Source organism: Ambystoma mexicanum, chromosome 2q (assembly GCF_040938575.1).
Source record: "Ambystoma mexicanum isolate Mex_15411 chromosome 2q, UKY_AmexF1_1, whole genome shotgun sequence".
Taxonomy (NCBI): domain Eukaryota; kingdom Metazoa; phylum Chordata; class Amphibia; order Caudata; family Ambystomatidae; genus Ambystoma; species Ambystoma mexicanum.
The window spans coordinates 544,847,854-544,867,037 of NC_090924.1; the positions used below are offsets into that span (position 1 = coordinate 544,847,854).

General features: G+C 44.6%; 1 protein-coding gene across 1 annotated transcript in view; it reads left to right on the forward strand.

The window, feature by feature from the left end:
• GARS1 (glycyl-tRNA synthetase 1) overlaps positions 1-19,184 on the forward strand; it is a 279,785-nt gene that overhangs the window by 179,877 nt on the left and 80,724 nt on the right. Inside the window, exon 13 of the mRNA XM_069647695.1 lies at positions 13,528-13,613. Within this exon, the coding sequence (XP_069503796.1) occupies positions 13,528-13,613 (86 nt within the window). The remainder of the gene's footprint in view (positions 1-13,527; positions 13,614-19,184) is intronic.

Here is a 19,184-nt window from a genome sequence, read left to right on the forward strand (position 1 = left end):
GATGACGGGGGAAGGCTTTGCGAGAAAGGAGTGGAAAGCTACAGGTAGGTCGGAAGGATCGAAAAGCCTCTAGCGTCGAGTCGAGACCCCATAGGGAAAAATCTCCTTGACGTGAAAGGCATCGATCTAGATCCCGAAGCGATTCTCATCGCTCGTCGTCTTTGTCAAAAAAGTCGAAGAAACAACGCCATAGGTCTCCCTCCACCTCATCGTGAGACGAGTCTCCGAAAATGAAATGCCCCACAAAACATTCGTCTACAGAAGAGTGGGAAGCATTCAGGGTCAAAATGATGGAGGTGTTTGAGAAGGCGAAGCCTCAGTTCGCGCCTTCTTCGGAAGCCGGCCGGGAGCGTCATCGCTCCGACACTTGCGCGCCCTCGAGCCCGGGTGATCATAAAAGGAAGGATAGGGAACCTTCTAGGACGCCGAGCGATAAACGTTAGAGTCGAGTCGACTGCTCGAGGTCACTGACGCCGTCCGAGACCTATCGCACCTCGAAGGGGAAACCGTTGAAGGCCGCCTCGACACCCCCTCGAAGCAGACCCTGTCGACGACCACTGTCCTCGCCGCCGTCGACACCTTTGTCGACGCCGAAACCCTCCGCGGCAAAGGCTCCAACCAAGCCAGGGCAGCCAGAAAAAGTGAAGGAAAAAGTTAAACATGTAATTCCTTCAGAGCCTGGTACTACACCTCTTGCTCTTCCTCTCCCAGAGAAGGTTTTCAAGCCTCTCCCTAGGAAGGAGTTTTTCAAATCCTTGACCTCAATTTTTGAGGAACAGGAGAGATCCGAGGAGGAGAATGTACCTTTTGGATTGGAGTATGGCACCCCAAATGTCCCAGAATGCTTGATCTCCGAGGAAAGCAGAATGAGGGATTTGGTGGAGTCTTTACACAATGCAAGTGGCATTGACACCTCTCCTGAGAATGACTTTGGTAGACCAGATCCAGAAGAGCATGCCAGTCCATTTTACTGTCAGTTAATGACCAAGGTGGTAGATTACTTGGGATGGGCTATACCACCAGCCCAATTTGTCCAGGGTGATTTAACAGACATATTGGACCATGGTCCCACTGAAGACCCAGTACTACCTTTTCATGTAGCCTTGCAAAACAGGGTGGCCAAGAATTGGGGAAACTCCGAATTCTATTCCTCCGGTAAATAAATCCCTCGCATCAAAATACCGCCCAGCCAGTAGCGACCCCGGCTATCTGTCAAAACATCCAACTCCCGAGAGTTTGGCCATACAGGCAGCCACAGCTTCCAACAAACTTGCGTACCCGTCTATCCCTCCAGACAGGGACGATAAGCGTGTGGATGGTTGGGCACGGAAGGTATTTTCAGCCGGGAGCATGGCATTAAAATCTGCCAACTCCACATGTGCCTTGGCAAAATGTCCATACACTCTATGGGAGTGCATCGCAATGGCGCTGGAGCACATACCAGAAGGGGAAGAAAGGGAAGGTTTCCTAGCCATCGTTAGAGATGGAAAGGAGGCCATGCAGGAATCCCTTCAATCTGGATTGGACACTGCGGATAGTGTAAGCAGGTCCATGGGCACTAGCACGGTAATGCGCAGGTTTGCATGGTTACGGAAGTCGGGTTTTGCACCGTGACGTACAGAACCGCCTCCATAACGTGCCTTTTGACGGGTCTCACCTTTTTGGCAACAAGGTTGCAGACCTCAAAAGCAGCAGCAAAATCCTTAGGAGCTGCTATTAGGCAACCTTAGCCTTTTGGTGCGCAAGGGTAATCATGGAGGGGACGATCCTTTCGTTATTACACCTCATACGGGAAGACGAGAGGAATGGCCAGTCAAAGGGGCCAAAGAAAGGCCACTCGTAATGGACGAGGAAAACGTGCTAAGCCAGCTCTAGCTGCAGCCTCTTTACCATCAGCAGCTGCAACATCCGCCACAAAGCCACTTTGAGGACTTGCACCACAAAACACAGGTAGGAGGCAGGCTGTCGCAGCATCTGCAAGAATGGCGAGCCATTACTTCAGATGTTTGGGCTCTAGAAATAATAGCCCAAGGCTATTGCCTTTCTTTTCTAAAGCAACCTCAAAGCAATCCACCAGGGAGACACCCGTTGAAACTTTCAAACCTGCTCCTACAGCAGGAAGTTCTAACCCTGCTGGAGAAAGGTGCTATAGAATCAGTACCTGCAGTGGAGAGGAACAAGGGTTGGTACTCCCTGTATTTTTTTATCCCCAAAAAGGACAGGGGACTGAGACCCATCTTGGACTTAAGAAGCTTGAACAAGTTCCTCAGTAAGGACAAGTTCAAGATGGTTACCGTTTCTCAGATCCTTCAGGCCCTTCAACTCCAGGACTGGTTGGTGTCATTGGCCTCCAGGATGCTTATTTTCATGTGCCGATTCATCTCAAACACAGGAAATACCGGAGGTTCGTAGTTGGCGACTCTCAATATCAGTTTCGAGTCCTGCCATTCGGGTTGACCTCCGCCCGAGGGTCTTCACCAAGTTAATGGTAGTGCTGGCAGCGCACCTCAGGAGAGGGGGGATTCATGTCTACCCCTACCTGGACGATTGGTTGATCAGAGCGCGCTCTGCCGCGCAAGCGCTGGATCATCTGAAGGTCACCTGCCACTTCCTCCACAAACTGGGCTTCTCCCTCAATTTCAAGAAGTCTCAAATGACACCTTCCCAACAGCTTCAGTACATAGGAGCTGTACTAGACACATCCTTGGGAAAGAGCTCGCCTCCCAAGTCGAGGGCTCAAGACATTCTTCAGATGGTTTCCAAACTCCAAAATGCCCAAAATCTCCAGGCTTGCGACTTTTTAAGGTTGCTCGGCCTCATGGTATCCTGCATCTTTCTGGTGCCAGAGGCATGCTCGAGGATGAGATCCCTTCAATGGGTCCCAAAGACTCAGTGGTCCCAGTTCTCTGGTCAAATGACAGATCTTCTTCAGATTCCGAACAAGGTCAGACAAGACCTTCTATGGTGGACCTGTACAGAGAACATCCTAAAAGGAGAACCTTTTTGGCAATCATGGCCAGAGATCACAGTAGTGACGGACGCCTCACTCCTGGGGTGGGGAGCTCATGCCAACGATTTGACAATCAACGGTCGTTGGTCTCCATCGGAGTCCAAACTACATATCAACCTTTTAGAGCTGAGGGCAATCAGACTAGCGCTGAAGGCCTTCCTGCCATCTGTCGGGCTAAAAGAATGTCCTGATCATGACGGACAACACAGTGGCCATGCACTATCTAAACAAAAGAGGAGGCGTGGGGTCACTACCCCTGTGCAGAGAGGCAATGCAGCTCTGGTATTGGGAGATTCAGGAGGGAATCTCTTTAACGGCAATTCATCTAGCCGGGGAAGAGAATATGACGGCAGATGCTCTGAGCAGGCAGAGCACGGTATCCCACGAATGGGAACTAGCTCAGGAAGTCATTCAAGAGATCTTCGCCCTTTGGGGAACCCCTCAAGTAGACCTGTTTGCAACCAGAATCAACTGAAAATGCGAAAGGTATTGCTCAAGGGAATTTCCCCCGAGAGGAGCCCTGGGGGACGCGTTTGTGGTGGAGTGGAATATCCCACTATTGTACACGTTCCCTCCGATTCCGTCATTCCTCAGGTCAACGGGAGGCTGAGAAGGTTTCGGAGCCGCATGATCCTTATTGCCCCGGATTGGGTCAGGAGAACGTGGTGCCCGGACCTTCTAGACATGTCCATCTGTCCTCCAGTACGTCTTCCTCAGAGAGAACCTTCTCTCTCAAATGGAAGGTCAGGTTCTCCATCCAGAGGTCAAAACGCTCAACCTTCATGCTTGGTATCTGAAAGGCCGAGATACAGGGATGGGAACCTTCCAGATGACGTTATGGAGGTGTTGCTTTTGGCAAGAAGGCCAGCAACAAAGTATGTATACTGTTGCCTTTGGAAAAAGTTTTGCAACTGGTGCAGAGAAAAGAATGTCGATGCTTTATGTTCTATTCCGGAAGTATTATCTTTCCTTCTGACCCTAGCACATAGAGGTCTGAATATTGGAACAACAAAAGGTTACCTTGCGGCGCTTTCCATTTTCAAGCGCTCATCGGAAGAATGCTCCTACTTCAAAATTCCTTTGATAATACAATTCTTAAAAGGACTCACTAATGTGTTTCCTCCTCACCCATTTCAAGTATCGATCTGGGATCTAAATTTAGTCCTAAAATTCTTAATGTGTGCTCCTTTTGAGCCTATGCACACGTGTCCATTAAGATTACTAACGTGGAAAACAGCCTTCTTGGTTGCTCGAACATCAGCAAGAAGAGTGAGCGAATTGCAGGCACTGTCTTCTGGGCGACCCTATACTGTGTTCCATAAGGACAGAGTTGTGTTGAGGGTAAAACCATCATTTTTACCGAAAGTAATATCTGATTTTCATTTAAGTCAGAAAATTGTCTTACCCGCATTCTATCCTCCACCCCATCCTTCGAAGGAGGAGGGAAGATTACACAGGTTGGATCCGAAAAGAGCTTTAAGCTTTTACATCTCTAGACTTTCCAGACTTAGAGTGGACAACCAGCTGTTTATAGGTTACACAGGAAGGAAATTGGGTCAATCAGTGACAAAACAGACCATTTCACGCTGGATTGTGCTTTGCATTTCAGAATGCTACAGACTAGCTCAAAAAGACCCTCCGGAAGGGTTAAGGGCTCATTCCACCAGAGGCATCGCCTCCTCCACGGCCCTTCAAAGAGGTGTTCCAATAAGATCCATTTGCGAAGCAGCAACTTGGTCTTCGCTACACACCTTCTCAAAATTCTATAACCTGGATGCTTCCCAGTCTAGGGAGCTAACTTTTGGAAAAGCAGTACTATACTTGGCCATCTAAGAGTATCGAAAAATCTACCCCCTCCTCCAGAGGAATTGTCTATACTGCTTTGGGAGTCTATTTAAGATGAGGAATACTTTGGAGGACACAATCCACTCGAAGAACAAGTTACTTACCAACTGGTAACGTTCTTTCGATTGGATGTTGCTCCAACGTATTAATCGCCCTCCCAACCTACCCCTCGGTAGATTTTTCCGGGTTATTGCCATCTCAAATCTCGCAAGGCTCATACCTGTCTGCCGGCACAATATACACAGTACAAGATCAAAGATAAAAAGGGGGAAAAACAGAACTGAGGCCAACGGGCACCGCGCGTGCTACTTATACACCCGATGACGTCACCTTTGAGGGACCATCGACTCGAGGACATTGACGCATGGCGCCCTCTGCCGAAAAAATTTCCGAGAGCAGCCAAGCTGGATGGAATGCATCTAAGATGAGGAATACGTTGGAGGAACATCCAATCGAAAGAACGTTACCAGTTGGTAAGTAACTTGTTCTTCTCTCTGACATTTGCTCAGCTTTTGTTGACAGTTTGAGATGGAAACTGCTTTCTGGGTTATCCGAAACGTTCTTGGATGCTGATTTGGAGGTCGAAAATGTTAAACTGTAACTGTGGCAAAAGATCCTTGTGATGTTTACATTTGCATTACCCTGCCACTCCACCTTTCCATAATGAATCCTAATTTGAGGCATCATCTGATAGTGAAAGTGATGGATGGGTCACTCAGTGACCCATCTCCTCTTAGGGTACGGGTACATGAAGTACCCCGTTTTTTCCTGTTTAAGTACTCGCCCACTAGTGCCTTAATGGTTGAAGGCAGTCTAATTGTAATGGGGTGAGGGCAGAACCTGCTTGGTGGATTTGACTAGACCCTATGTGTAGAGTTCAGGAACATCAAGCCACACCTAGGTTGCATGCCTCTCTGTATATGCCTGGCTAGGACTATACCGTGGGATAAATGCAGAGCTTTCATGTTTCCTGTGGCTGGGGGTGGGTGGCTGGCTGGGATGTGGGAAGGGGTGGGGTGGGGTGGCTGGGGAATTGGGGGTACATGCAGCTCAATAATTATATATGGGACAGGCTCTGCGCCAGTCTGATCTATTAAATTGGCCTTGAGAATATTGAGGTCCTACTCAATTCACTTTTCTGGGGACAGCTCGGCAGACTTATCTAATGTGCTCACATAAGGGGTTTGCTAATGTGGTTAAGCATACAGTCCTTTGTGCAGTGTTTGTATCCAGACATTCATTGACATCCAAGTCCCTCCAGAGCCTCAGGCAGGACTAATGCTAGTCTGTCTTGGGTGGCTCCCAATTAAGGCCCTGGACGGGCCAAAGATGGATTGTCATGAATTGGGGACTTCTTTTGTCCAAAGCATTTCATAATGAAACCACCATCACAGGCTTTGCAAGAGCCCTTATCTACTGGTTCAAGAAAATTCAGTAAAGACTTGTTCTTTTCAAACATTTTAAATATGCTTTGCTTTTCTAGTAACTCCCAAAGAGGGGTGGGAGAGATGTTGGGGGGTGGTTGCACTAGAATCTAGAGGAGTTCAGGGTGGTAAAAAGCTACATGCTAATGTAATAACCAATATGTGAGTTTCCACCCTTCCAAAGAAGTTGCTGGAAAAGCTTAGCGTGCACTCAATTACTTCCTATGGGCCAGTGAAGTTGAATGCAAAATCAAGCGGGCCGCCTCTGTTTGGAAGGGAAAGGAGCTATTTTTCCATCAAGTTGTGAAGGTCAAGCATGTGCAGGCAGCTAGCATAGCCTTTTGTAACTAACTCTTCCGGCTGTACACTGCCATTGCCAAAGGAATGCTATGTATGCCCTTATTCTCATACAGTTCTTGACGGGTTGGGAGGTTACAGAAAAAACATGCATTGTTCTTCCCAAGCAATCACTGATGCTGAAGGCTTGCTGCATAACCTTGGTCTTAGCACGGCAAATGGGTACACAATTTGCACTAGCCATTGGCTAGTAATATTTGACTTTTGTTGAGTAAGAAATGGTATGCTGCTTGTATCTATAGCATTGTGGTGGCAAGTGCCATTTGAGTGGCTGGCTAGTAGCTTTCAACTTGAATTTCTGCACTCTGCAGGGAAAGTAATTTCTTCTTGGAGAGGAATAAATGTATCTGAGATCTCCTGGTCTCTCTTTGACATATGGCACCTTGCTGCCAGGAACTAAGGTTTTTGGGAGTTTAGTCATGTTCTGGATAGTAGCCTCTATCCTACATTCTTATTCTATGATAGATGTTTCCACCAGAGGGCGTGCATGCCTATCTAGTGAGGGCAAAGCCAACCTTGGTGGCTTGTTAATGGTATTGCCCCTTCAAGACCTGTAAGGCAACTATGAACCCCATTTTGTACCTGGGTGACTTTTCTTACCTAGAAAGTGTTGATTTACAGGCTGGTGGCATCTATATATTTTTTCATTTCTGACACTGCTATGACCTTTTTGCTTCATTGATCAAAGGTGGGAGAGTTGGTAAAGAATTATATTGACCCTTCTGCATATGGAGGAGTGCCAACCCAGATTCTAGATTGTGTGGTGCAATACAAGTGTATGTTACTGAGCAGGGAGATGCTCGAATGAAGACACCAGGGGCGTCTTTAAAATGGAGCTTAAACCAGAGGAGCGCATACAAGTTTGTTCACCAATTGGTTCAAGGAGTGTGTATGGCCAGAATATAGTTAGGAATTTCCGGATGTTTGCAAGGATGCCATTAGTATGCTGAGAGGTTCCAGTCTTAGTATTAAGTTGAAGTGGGGGGCTGTTCCATTTGTGCATAAAGTCAGACAAATTCCTGTGAGTGTGAAGGGTTATTTAGAACAAGAATTAATGAGGCTATGCAAGGAAGGAATCCTTGACCCCGTAGGGACTAGTGAATGGTTGCCGTCCATACTAGTGATGTAAATGTCTGATGGAAAAATACGGATGTCTGTGAATTTGAGACGTGAATAATGTTATATGGATGGACCGGTATCCTCTCCCAAACATGACCAATATGCTGACAACCATGTGCAAAGTGAGATGGATTTCAACTATTGATCTATCATCTGCATACAACCAAGTAGACTTGCATTCAGAATCGAGGCACATCATATAGTTTAGAACACTGATTGGTGCATACCAAAGTAAATGTTTGGCATCTGCAAGTGCAGTGTTCAAGAGAGTTACAGAAAATGTGTTTGAGCTATGTAAAGGCAGCACATCAAAGAAATTGACCTCGGTAGGTGAGGTTGAAAAAATAACTAACAACAAAATGACAATACTATTTTCAAAATCAAATGTATTCAATATCAATTTTTTTAAGATTCTCGACACTGTTTGCTTGAGATTTCATGAGATTTCATAGGATAAATTAAGGTATTCAAAGTTTATTAAATACCACAGTATTGTCGAGTTCAAATATTTTACTTTAGAAATCATTGTCTTCATGTTATTCAGTTTCATTGATATGTTAGAAAGTGCATATGTAATCTAGAACTTGGAAGCTGCCAAATTCCAAGAGACATGGAAGTGTTCTAGAGCGGGCAGAGAATACTGTTGGAGAGAGGACATGGAGTCGTCAGTGCAGTGTTCCATATTGTGATGAATCCTATGGAGTCATCACTGGCCCCCATCCCCCAACCTAAACCCTCCTCCCATGTGGACAGAGGAAGGCAGCTGTTACCTGATCATGACCCTGGGGGTGGTATTAAGAGTTAGGATCACATGGTAGGAGATGGCTGTTGGGGAGGAGTGGTGACCCCATCAGGGAAGATGCGGTATGCTCCTCCTTTCATGTGAAGATGACTTTATAAATCCAGAGTTCTTGATGGCATATTGTCATTATTCAAAACCCTCTAATTGTGAAATCCTAAAACGCCAACATAACAATTGTCTCTCTTTCTGATTTAAACCCAAAGATAAAGCAATGCAATATAAAAAGGTTTGAAACTGCTTTGCACTCCAACTCCCAAGAAGCCTCAAGTACTGAGACGAGTAATTGGAGGAAGGAGTTAATGTGGAATGAAAGGAACATCAAACTCAACGTGCGGTTAGTTGTCAAACAGGTAAACGGCTTCACGGCGCATTTAAATCTTGTGAAGAACTTTAAAGTTGGAATGGAGAGAAGAGCTGCAGAGCAAGCAAAGCAGGAAGGGTGACCAACACCAGGAGAGACGCAGAGACGAGGCTTGCTGGCAAAAGCAAACTACTCGCAGGCAACCGCCTGGAGGCCTGCTTCACCAGAGGAATGGGAAATCTGTGAGAGCAGCGGGAGAACCGCTGCAGAGCAGACGTGGTCTTTTGAAGCTACCCTAGTTCCATCGGTGAGGAGTTTTGAAGCCGATGTAGGACCCAGAGGGTCTGCACAACTGGGGAAAGACATAGAAAGCACTTCTGTGCAGTCACAGGTCAGACCGGCAAGTCGGCCCAGAAAAGTTGGGTGTCCCGGGACGTGTTTGCAAACTAACTACTGAATAGTTGATTTGAATACCGACCAAATAGAGCAGAAAAGCAAGGATTGTGCAAATCTCCTCATATGAAATATCAATTTGAGGAAACTTGGAACAAGCATTGCCACAAACCAAGAGATGTCAATGAAGAGGTTCAGAAAGAACTTGTACAAACCTCCATGTATTAGCTGTCAATGAGGAGGACGTTGGAACAGGTGATACTTGAAGTTAAAAAGGCATAAACAGTGAAGGAGTGTAACTGTCTTATACTTGGGAAGAAACGGAACATTATAGAAAGACGTGGTGAACAAAGCCCATCAGGCAGTGAACTCTTTGGAGAAAGATAGCTGGCAGGAAAGTACACCAGGGGATCTGCGCATTCCAGAAAGGGGGATTCCGAGCAGGGGGCTTTACCAGGTAATCATAAAACATATGAAAGACACATTGAAAGATACCTGGCAAGATAGTATACCAGGAGATCTAAAGAGTAAAGGGACATATTCCTGGCAGGAGGAGTATCCGAAAACGATCATTGGAAAAGTAATGTGAAAGAGGCATTTTGCCATCTTGTCCATTTTGAAGTGGTTGTGAAAAATAGACCATTTTTCTGTTCATTAAAGTTGAAGACTTTTTTTGTTATCTACCAAACAGTGTTGTGGGAAAATATATTGCTACCATTTCTAAGAAATCACGGTTTGGGAAATGATAGGTAAGATTGTAACTTTACTGTTAAATCTCCCTCACCTTTCCCCATACCTCAAGTGTGTGGAAACCTTTTTCCACACATATTCTTTTACTCTTATTATTATTTTTTTTAAATGGGTTTTAGTTTTTAATGATCTCCATAGTGTCCGTTTTAATTTTATCCTGTGACACCTTTTTGGTATATACCTTTTTATTGGTACAGGGTTGCCCTTTGGGTTCCCCTTTTACTTTCTCTGGCTATCATTGAGAGCTACAGTTCCCAAGGATAGAAAGGATATGTTATCCTCTCTTAACTTGTGTGGAGTGCTGGGGGAATAGTGTATTCGCTTTCTCATTCTCACTGTAACATTTCTGTTACAGGGACAAGCTTACCCTGAATGGCTGGTGTCGGTGAACCTTTTTACTATTTCGGTGCACCTTTATTCACAGCTGCGCTAAAGGGTGCCCGTTTTACCAAAATAGCTCCTGTCTTTTATTTTTTGTTTTTGTGTTTTTTTTTTTTTTGCCATTTTAGCATTCCTTGTCCTTGCTTGGTCTTTCCCCTGGCCTACAGGTGGGGGGGAGGTCCTTTGTGCTAATTGTATCTTGGGCGGGAGACCTCGGTCAAGCCTGCCCAGGCTCCAGAGTCTCTTTGAAGGCAGGAAGCGAGGCAGGAGTCCAAAATTTCACAGCCCTTTGTCTTCCAGCCTGCCTGCAAGAATCCAGTTCCAACTGGGAGGCTGGCTGTCCTGAACCCTCCCCACCACACCCAGGTTTGAATGTTGCATGCCTGTTTGATTGGCTGGGTTCCTGCATACAAGTCTGATCCTGAAAGCTGAAGAGGTAGTCGACCACTGGACCTGAATCCAAAGAGGAAGATTAAGAAACCACGGATGAGCTGATTTCCAGCGACCGGCGAGCCTGCTGCTGTTACCTTTCCTTCCAAGCAACCTGGGGACTCCGAAAATTATGACTAGACTCGAAGGCCCTGCATTTTGAGCCATCCATGATGTGCTGCGACCTTGCCGGGCTGCAACACACCAATACCAGGGGACTTCTAGTCAATTTGCGGTGCATGGCCTTCTGAATCAGGATTCGATCTGAAACTTTGGTGGCCTCCTGCTGGACCTCCAGAGACGTCATTCCTCTCCTTGAAGCCCCCTCACCAGAGTGCTGGATCAGATTAGCAACGAGAATCCAACCAGTGACATTTAGCCGTCATCGGGCTCCTAAAAAGGGCACCAAAAGCACAGATCCGGATCCACCCGCAAAGAAACTCTTGTCTGGAGGCTTCCCTGATGATCCCTGCTGCAAAATCCCTTCCAGTGTCCAGTCTTCATGACTAGGAATTCATAGACTGGATTTTTGACTGCAGGACCTGAAGTTTGCCTGCTGCGAACTCTTCTTCTGTGCTGAAGTACTGTGTTGGCTGGGGTATTTACTTACCTCAAGCCTCTGTGATTGCTGTATAGCTCTTGGTGTGTTTTCTGTGATTGGGGGTCCTATCCATTTCACCCAGGCCCACTGCTGGAATCCTCCTAGGTTGTCTTCTCAGAAGTCCTTAGACCTTTTCAACCACTCTAAAGTGAAATACGTAATTGTTTGAACAGTCTTCCTCTGCAACTCTGACTTTAGCTACTTTTGTGCCTGTGCTGAACTGTCTGTTGCATAGTAGAGACCTGGTGACCCCCCTTCTGCCACTGAGAACACTCATCCTCCAAGGATAGTGAAAGCCATCTAAGGTTTGGGCCTTTTGCCTACAAAACGTGTACTTACTTGTGAAAGAGGTGGTTCTTAACTGTCACTCTGAGAGTGAGCAGTCTTACCTTGAATGTATGTACCATTCTGAAAAGTATAAATGAGGTTATTTTACTCACCTGTGAATTGATTGTACCTCTTCCCAAAAGTAATGCTGTTTGCTTCACGTTACTATTTCTTTTAGGATACACATGTAAAAGTATACTAACTGGGTCCTGCTTCCTCATCCCTGCTGTTCAGCTTGTCTAGAATAAGTCTGTCTTAGGATTTACCTGCCTTGAATAGCTGTGTACCCTTCTTAATAAGTGTAAAGTGTTATTGCTTACCTTAGTCTGTGCTCCACTGATCTGAAAAGCAACTGTAATAGTATATTACACCCTTGGGTGTTACCTGCCTAGAATGGCTCTGTGACATTCTTTAAAAGTGTCCTGTAGGTGTAGCTGACCGTGGCCTGTCTCGTGCAATCTTAAATTAGTGTAGAATGTTATTGCTTACCTTAGTCTGTGTTCCACTGATCTCAAAAGCAATTGTAATTTAATATTGCACCCTAAGGTCTTACTCACCTGGTATAACTGTTATCCTGAATGTAGTTATAGGTTCATACTGTTTCATGAATTTGTGTTCCACTAGTCAGTAAGGTATCCTGGTAACAGGGCTGATTTACTAAGTGATTCCTTAACTGAGAGTTACTGCATGACTGACATGGTCTACCCTTGACTCACTGTAAAGACAGGGTCTACCCTTGACTCACTGTAAAGTAATTTAGAAGTAACTGATGGTTTTGATCCCATGAATAGGTGTGCCCTACAATAAATGTGTTTTGATAAGGTCTGAGTTGAACTGGGTCTATGCTTTTGTCTGTGTACTTTAAAGCATTGTGTTGTGTTGTTATAATGTGTTTGACTCTATGACAAAGTACTTAACCCACGACTTAACTTGGCCGAACTGAATTCATAATGAGCCTTTATTTTCTTTATAATATGTCTGGTTATGTTTCTGTTGAACCATTGGTATGCCACAGGTTTTTTGTACTTTCCTACAGCACTCTCCCTCCTAAGATAAGCCTGGCTGCTCGGTCTACGCTACCAATACTGCCTTGTACAAAGAGAGTTGTGTACTCGGTTGTATGGTTTTATTAAGCCCTTAGTTGGACTTCAGGAAAACTGTCTTAAACGGAAAAGACCCTGTTTGTCATCCTTTAGTAAAGTTCAAAAGTCTTCTTTTTGATCAATATTGATCCTTAAAGTGCTCTATGAAAGACTTTTTCAGCTATTCTTAAAAAGTCGACTTTAGAAAACACTTTGGTTAGCCTACCTGAAATAATCCAGGGCGAGGGAACCCCTCCTGGATTCAAGGTTTATTTGGTGAACTATCATACGTGTTTTTTCTATAGACTTTTTATTAAGTAAAACTCATAACATTTACCTTGCACCTTTTGATCAAGTGTAAGAGACAGATACTTTGGAACGCAAGCACTTTTTATAGTTTTGAGAAGACCGACCTTTTAGCTTTAGGTTCCTAGGTAGGGAAACTTTCTTTAGGATCGGGATAGAAAGGCTTTTATCCAACCCTTTTGAGTTAATAAAATATCTGATGTTGAAAACAGTATAACTTTGTGTACGCCTCTCAACTCTGACCCCTCACAGTATGCAAACTTAATAAACACATTCGCAACTTACCATGTCTCTGCTACCTCTTTTCAATGTTGGACAATATTAAGCACCTTCTTGCTAACCATCAGAAGCAAGCCTGCTTTGTCAGCACCTATTGAGCATGATCTATGTTTTTTTACAGGGAGTTTACTATTGAAACTGAAGGAAAATCTTTTAATCTGACAAAGGATATGGTCAATGTGAAGAGGTTCCAGAAAACGCTACACGGTAAGTATATTGCTTTTTCAAAACAGAAAAAGGCCATACTTTTCATATTGTCAGCTACTTATGGTATTTTGCTTAAATTTGTATTTCAACCATGCCACTCTTTGCACACAAGTACTAGGACAAAGCCTGGGAGGTGTCGTTAGAGGTCCACCCACTGAAAGGACTGTAGTCCATAGCTTCCAACAATATTGCACGCCCAATTTGAATTTTAGTTGGAAAGTCCAGTGCTAATACTGGTATGGAGATAATGGTGTTTAGGACTGTGAACAGATATGTTTGAACTATTGATTTATATAAACAAGCCTTCCTTTGCTCAACGGCCCATACAGGTGGTGCAACTGACTTTCATTTCAAAGTAAGAGCAAGAAATGGTAGGGTTCTGAAGTTCAAAGTAGACCAAGCCTATCAGAAACTATGCTTACTAGATTTTAGGTGTCTCTTTTTTTCCCCATCACTTTATAGAAGTTATAAAGCAGAAACTCCACTTTGTTTCTGCTTTATAAATGCCCTACATTTGTTCACTTTGTTTCCTGTTATGCTTGGACCATTTTTCCCCAGTGAGTTCCATCCTGATCACCCAGGGGACGTGGCTCAATAAAGAGCACTTTACAATAGTGGCTACTTGAGTTGGAGTCGTTTTTGTCCGACATTTCTGGATGGTCGCAAAATGCTGTACCTGTTTTATTTATCCATTAGCTAGGCAACTACTTTGTGCCCTGTATGATTTTGTGGAGACAGTATAATTTCCTGATGTAAGGTCCAAACTCCCAAAGGACTGCGTTGGGTGTACCTGATGGGTATTGCTGTCTGGAGTATTGAAGAGTCCTGTGAAAGTTTGTGTGGTGTGGCAAGTACTGACTGGTTGTGAATGGTACATAAATGTGTGATTGGAGGTTTGGGCCACCCTTTGGTAGAGGAGGGTCTAAAGCATAACAGGTTGCATATAATGCTGTATCTCCTGAAGTAAGTCTTTCTGCTTGGACCTGAGTGCACTGTTAGCCAATACTGCCCTGGTGGTTTACATGCATAATGCAAAATGCACTGCTACAGGTATCTGCATCATGTGGGAAGAGGTTTTCATCAACCCACTTAATCATGTTTGTCAAGAGGATGCAGCCTCGAATGAGTGCTAGCTCTGCTATGCACATGCCTGTGTTAATGAAGCACATTGAGGGGGGCATCAAGCCATCATGCAGTGGCAACGACCGAGCAATCCAATGCTGGGGCTTTCCCTGAGGTCCTGCAAGTGCTGCAGTATTGACACTTGTAGCCACTGTCCTGTTTGGTTGGACCGTATAGACCACATTCTTCTTTGAGCATCTCAGTACTAGAAATAAACCCCTAAATCAATCGGCTGCTCAAAGAGGCATGATATTACATGGGACAAATTGCCAGTCACAAATATCACTTTTACCATAAGTCTGCATTAGCAGACCAAAGCTTTCCCCTAGCCTTCTCTGGGCCTTATCCCACCCGAAAACAATATCCCATTTTGGCCACATATAAGGCAGAACAAGGGACAACTGACTCCAGTGTTTGTCTACTACCCTCTTCTCACCATTTAACTGACTCGCCACTAAAATCTCTTACCATCTTACAGCACACACAAAATGCCCCTGCAGGTCTTAGGGCTGTGATTTTATTTCCCTTTGGATAACATTTGGAAGTGTCTTTGCCAATTCCATAAAAGCAGAACAGCAGTCGGGTCTCCCATAGACACCACTGGTTTTGCATCTGCCTCTTCAATATCGACCCCCTCTTCCAAGCTACTTCTCGCTGATGATGCCCAACCCGGCTGAAACATGTCTGGGTATGCTTGCAGTCTCTTGCAGAAGGGATGTGACCTAGCAGTTCAGGCTGGACTACCACTTTGGGGTGGGACCAAGCCTGATTTGCATATGGTCTTTCCCCTTTTGTAATGGCTTGGCAGGCGAAGGACAATGGTCTGGAGGGTTGCCCAGAGCAATGCAAGAGGTTAAGAATTATTCCTAAGCCTTCCAACCATCCCCTCCTGTTATTTTGAAGTTTGAAGTAACAACATTATATCGCAAGTGAAGTCTGCACACGTGTGGATGAGACGCGAGGAAAGGCAGACCTGTGAATGAACTTGAAAGACCGCTGAAAAAACAGCAATAATAAGTAATGGAGTGGTCCAGCAAAAGGAAGTAGCCCACTTGAAAGTCTGCTTGAAAGGTACATTGTTTGAAGCGATAAAGCAAAGGAACAGCAAAAGTGAAATAAAGAAGTTTAACTCCTAGAGAAGAGGAGAGTGAAAGTGTAAACTTTGAGTCGAACTGGTCCTGCGGTGGTCTGTAAAGAAAGCCACGCACATTCGAAAGTCTTCGACCTCCGAAAGTAGTCTGAGACCAAAGTATAATAAGCTTGGGGAAGGGAGCCCTTTTACAAGTTTGTGATGAACCTTGTTATGAGAGGTCTGAGCCAGCCATGGGGAGGGATCTACGTGAACTTCATAGTGAAAGGTTTGAGCCCGACAGAGGGGGATCTTTGTGAACATTTTGGTAGAAACATTATTTTGGAAGTCTGGAAAATAGACTTTAACGTGGATGGCCAGGTGGGCCGCGATCCACGTTTTTTGAATGGTTTATTGTATTGGAAACAGAGTCAGAGTGTGTCATCCTGCCTACAGGGACTGCCTTACTCCATGAGGTCTAACGTGGGGAGGAGAGCTGGTTCAACCACATTTATTCATTTGAACACTGTTTTTTTTCCTTTTTGCATACATTTCTCCTTGTTACACTTTTTGTACAAATAAATAGGGCAGGTATTAGCATAATCCATTTTGACAGACTTTACTAGGACTGCGTCATTTATTATTTGATGGTTGAGACTACTCCCATCTTAGTTATATGGCAAAGTAAGAGTTTCTCCAACTCCACCAATGTCAATAAAGGTTTTACAAACTGTACCGTTTGTGTCACTGTCAGACATGTGATACCATGCCTCCCCTAAAGTGGGGCACATTGAAGTGGGTAAGGAAAGAATGGAGGATTCAGGTGGAGCACCGGGAGGGTGAAGTGAAGAATATGCAGTGGTTCAGGTGGTTTTGCAGTGCATGGTACAGTGGTGGAACCCCTAATGAGAGAGGATGCAATGTTTGTCTTTTTGAGGCCACTCTGAAATAATGGGGTGGCATTACATGAGCAGCATAGTGTAAGCAGCCTTAAACGGCCGACAAATAGACATAGAACCAGCAGTGTCTCATGTCATCATTCATTCCTTCTACCAGTGCCAGAGGGCCACATGTGCATGAGTACTAATTTTAGAAATATTCACACTTCAGAAGGGCCGGCCTGAAGATCTTTCTTTAATAATCATTTTGGAGCTAACTTGAAAAACCACCTCATCCTGCCCTGATTTAATAATTTGGTACCCTCATACAACCACCTTCCCCAGATCCCCTCCAATATACTCCACTGGTGGTATATCAGAAAACCACACAGTGCGAGTGTGAATCCCAGACCATAATTTATAAATCTATCCAGATCTGGTCATGGCTACCTTGAGCTCTCACAAAGGCCATGCCCGTGGTATCCAGTCATTGCATCGAATACAAAGCATTGAATGCCAAAAGCATTGAAAAAATGCATCGAAAAAAAGTATCAAATGCATTTTTTTCAAAGGTAAAGGTTTTATTTTAATTATGGGTTTTAAGGGGTAAAAAAACAGCCCCTTTAAAAACGAATGGGAAAAATAAATGCATTCAATGCTTTTTTTTTGTTGTTGCTTTTTCTTTAGATGCTAAGGCATTCAATGCAGTCACTATAAACCCATGCCCGTATATGCTGTACACCTATTTCCATGCTTCCATTGCAAACACATTTTCTTTGTGGCATCTCACTGGACCTCTAAACCCAATCTGCCATTTTAATGGGGACATGCATAGAAAAAACAATGTTCCGTGGTAACAAAACGGCTACATCAGTGTTGCCTTCTTTTGTATTACAAACAGCTGCCTCCATCCAGTGAGTAAACGTAGGCAATGGAGCAGGACACCTGGCTTGTGGGGAAGTAGCCTACATGGTACCTCTGGGGCACCCACACCTGGGAATCTTAAGGGCAGCCTGGGATAGATGCGCTGCGTTATTTCACCAGTGAGACCCTGATTGGGGACTCGCAGGGACAAAAGAGGCTGAACTGTGAAGGATAAAAGCAAAAATGTCAGGGTCAGTTTGTTAGTTTATCATAACTAAGGCTCCCCTTTTTTAATTTTTTCTATATAAATACAGACAGAAATTATGTTTTTCTGTCAGTATTTATTTATAAAAGACTGAAAAAAAGGATATCTGGTCTCTTGCTTGACTCTCCAAGCTGTTAATGATGTCTTCAATGAGGATCAATACAAACAGAGGAGGGAAGAAAGAGGAATTTTTTTGTTGTTGAAGTTTTTGAATGGTTGGCACGATGTGGTTCATATCCGTAACAATAACGGAATGGCCAAGGTTTTAAGGATGGAAATGGTTCTTGTTTATGTGCACGCACCTATATTCCACTCCCCATTACCTTCCTCTCTCGTCAGTGTACAATTTTAATTTGAAATGCATGTTTGTTGTGACTTGCATATAAATGGGGGTTACATTGTTGTTCTGGATGGAGTCTGAGCCTGGTATTTGTGGAATGTCTGGGTGTTATGTCACAGGTGGAATGTAAAGGCTTCAATGCCGGGATCAGTTAGCCTGGGCATGGGTGGCCAGTAGTTGTCGGTTGAAGTGCATCTCTTACGATATGCATTGGGACCTATGGAAGTATACAACATATATCAATAAAATGTACATGAAAACTTACCTTGACGTCCAGGAGATATTCTATCCTTGTCTATGAGCTGAAGACCCACAGAAGAAGTTGCTGTGGTGGTGGTGGGGAGCGGGGAACAGCCAAAGACAGGCACTTCCCGCAGGAACGTCTGCCCTTGCCCATAGATGTTCCTTGAGAAGGTGCTGGAGCGGAGTAGTGGTCCAGACTATAGCAGAGTAGCCAGTGGAGGGCCTCTGCAGGCCAAGTGAGTGGTTCAATATCCGCTGTAGCAGATTGCACCGAACAATGGCGCAGCGGGTGTGGGGGTGGGGATGGGTGGGTAGTACTAGTGGTGCTGCCAATCCAGATAGTGAGAAGAGAACTTGCCTTAATTTCACTTAAAGCTGTGGTAGAATGGAAATATCTATCCCTTTTAATGAAATACACAGCCTCAAACCCGGCAGAAAGTTTTAAAATCATCAAAGAAGAGATAGAGTATGGAAAAAACAAAGCCGGCGGTGCAAGTGACGAAGCCTGTGAAAAGACTTTAGAAGAAATTGGAACCTTACAGGATGAGCTGTTGGTAAATCCAACTAATGTCAAGAAAAAACTCTGGTGAACAGACTGGATCTCTACCTGTGATGCGGCTAATAAAGTCAAGACTACATTGCCAACTCTCGGAGGACACTAGGCCTTATGGCTGACGCCAACATACCTAACAATATCCAGATGCGGCCTAAAGATGTCATCTAATGAGGATTAGATTTAATCTATTTCCTACAATGGAGATCCTTACTGTTAGAGCAAAGGGGACTTCCA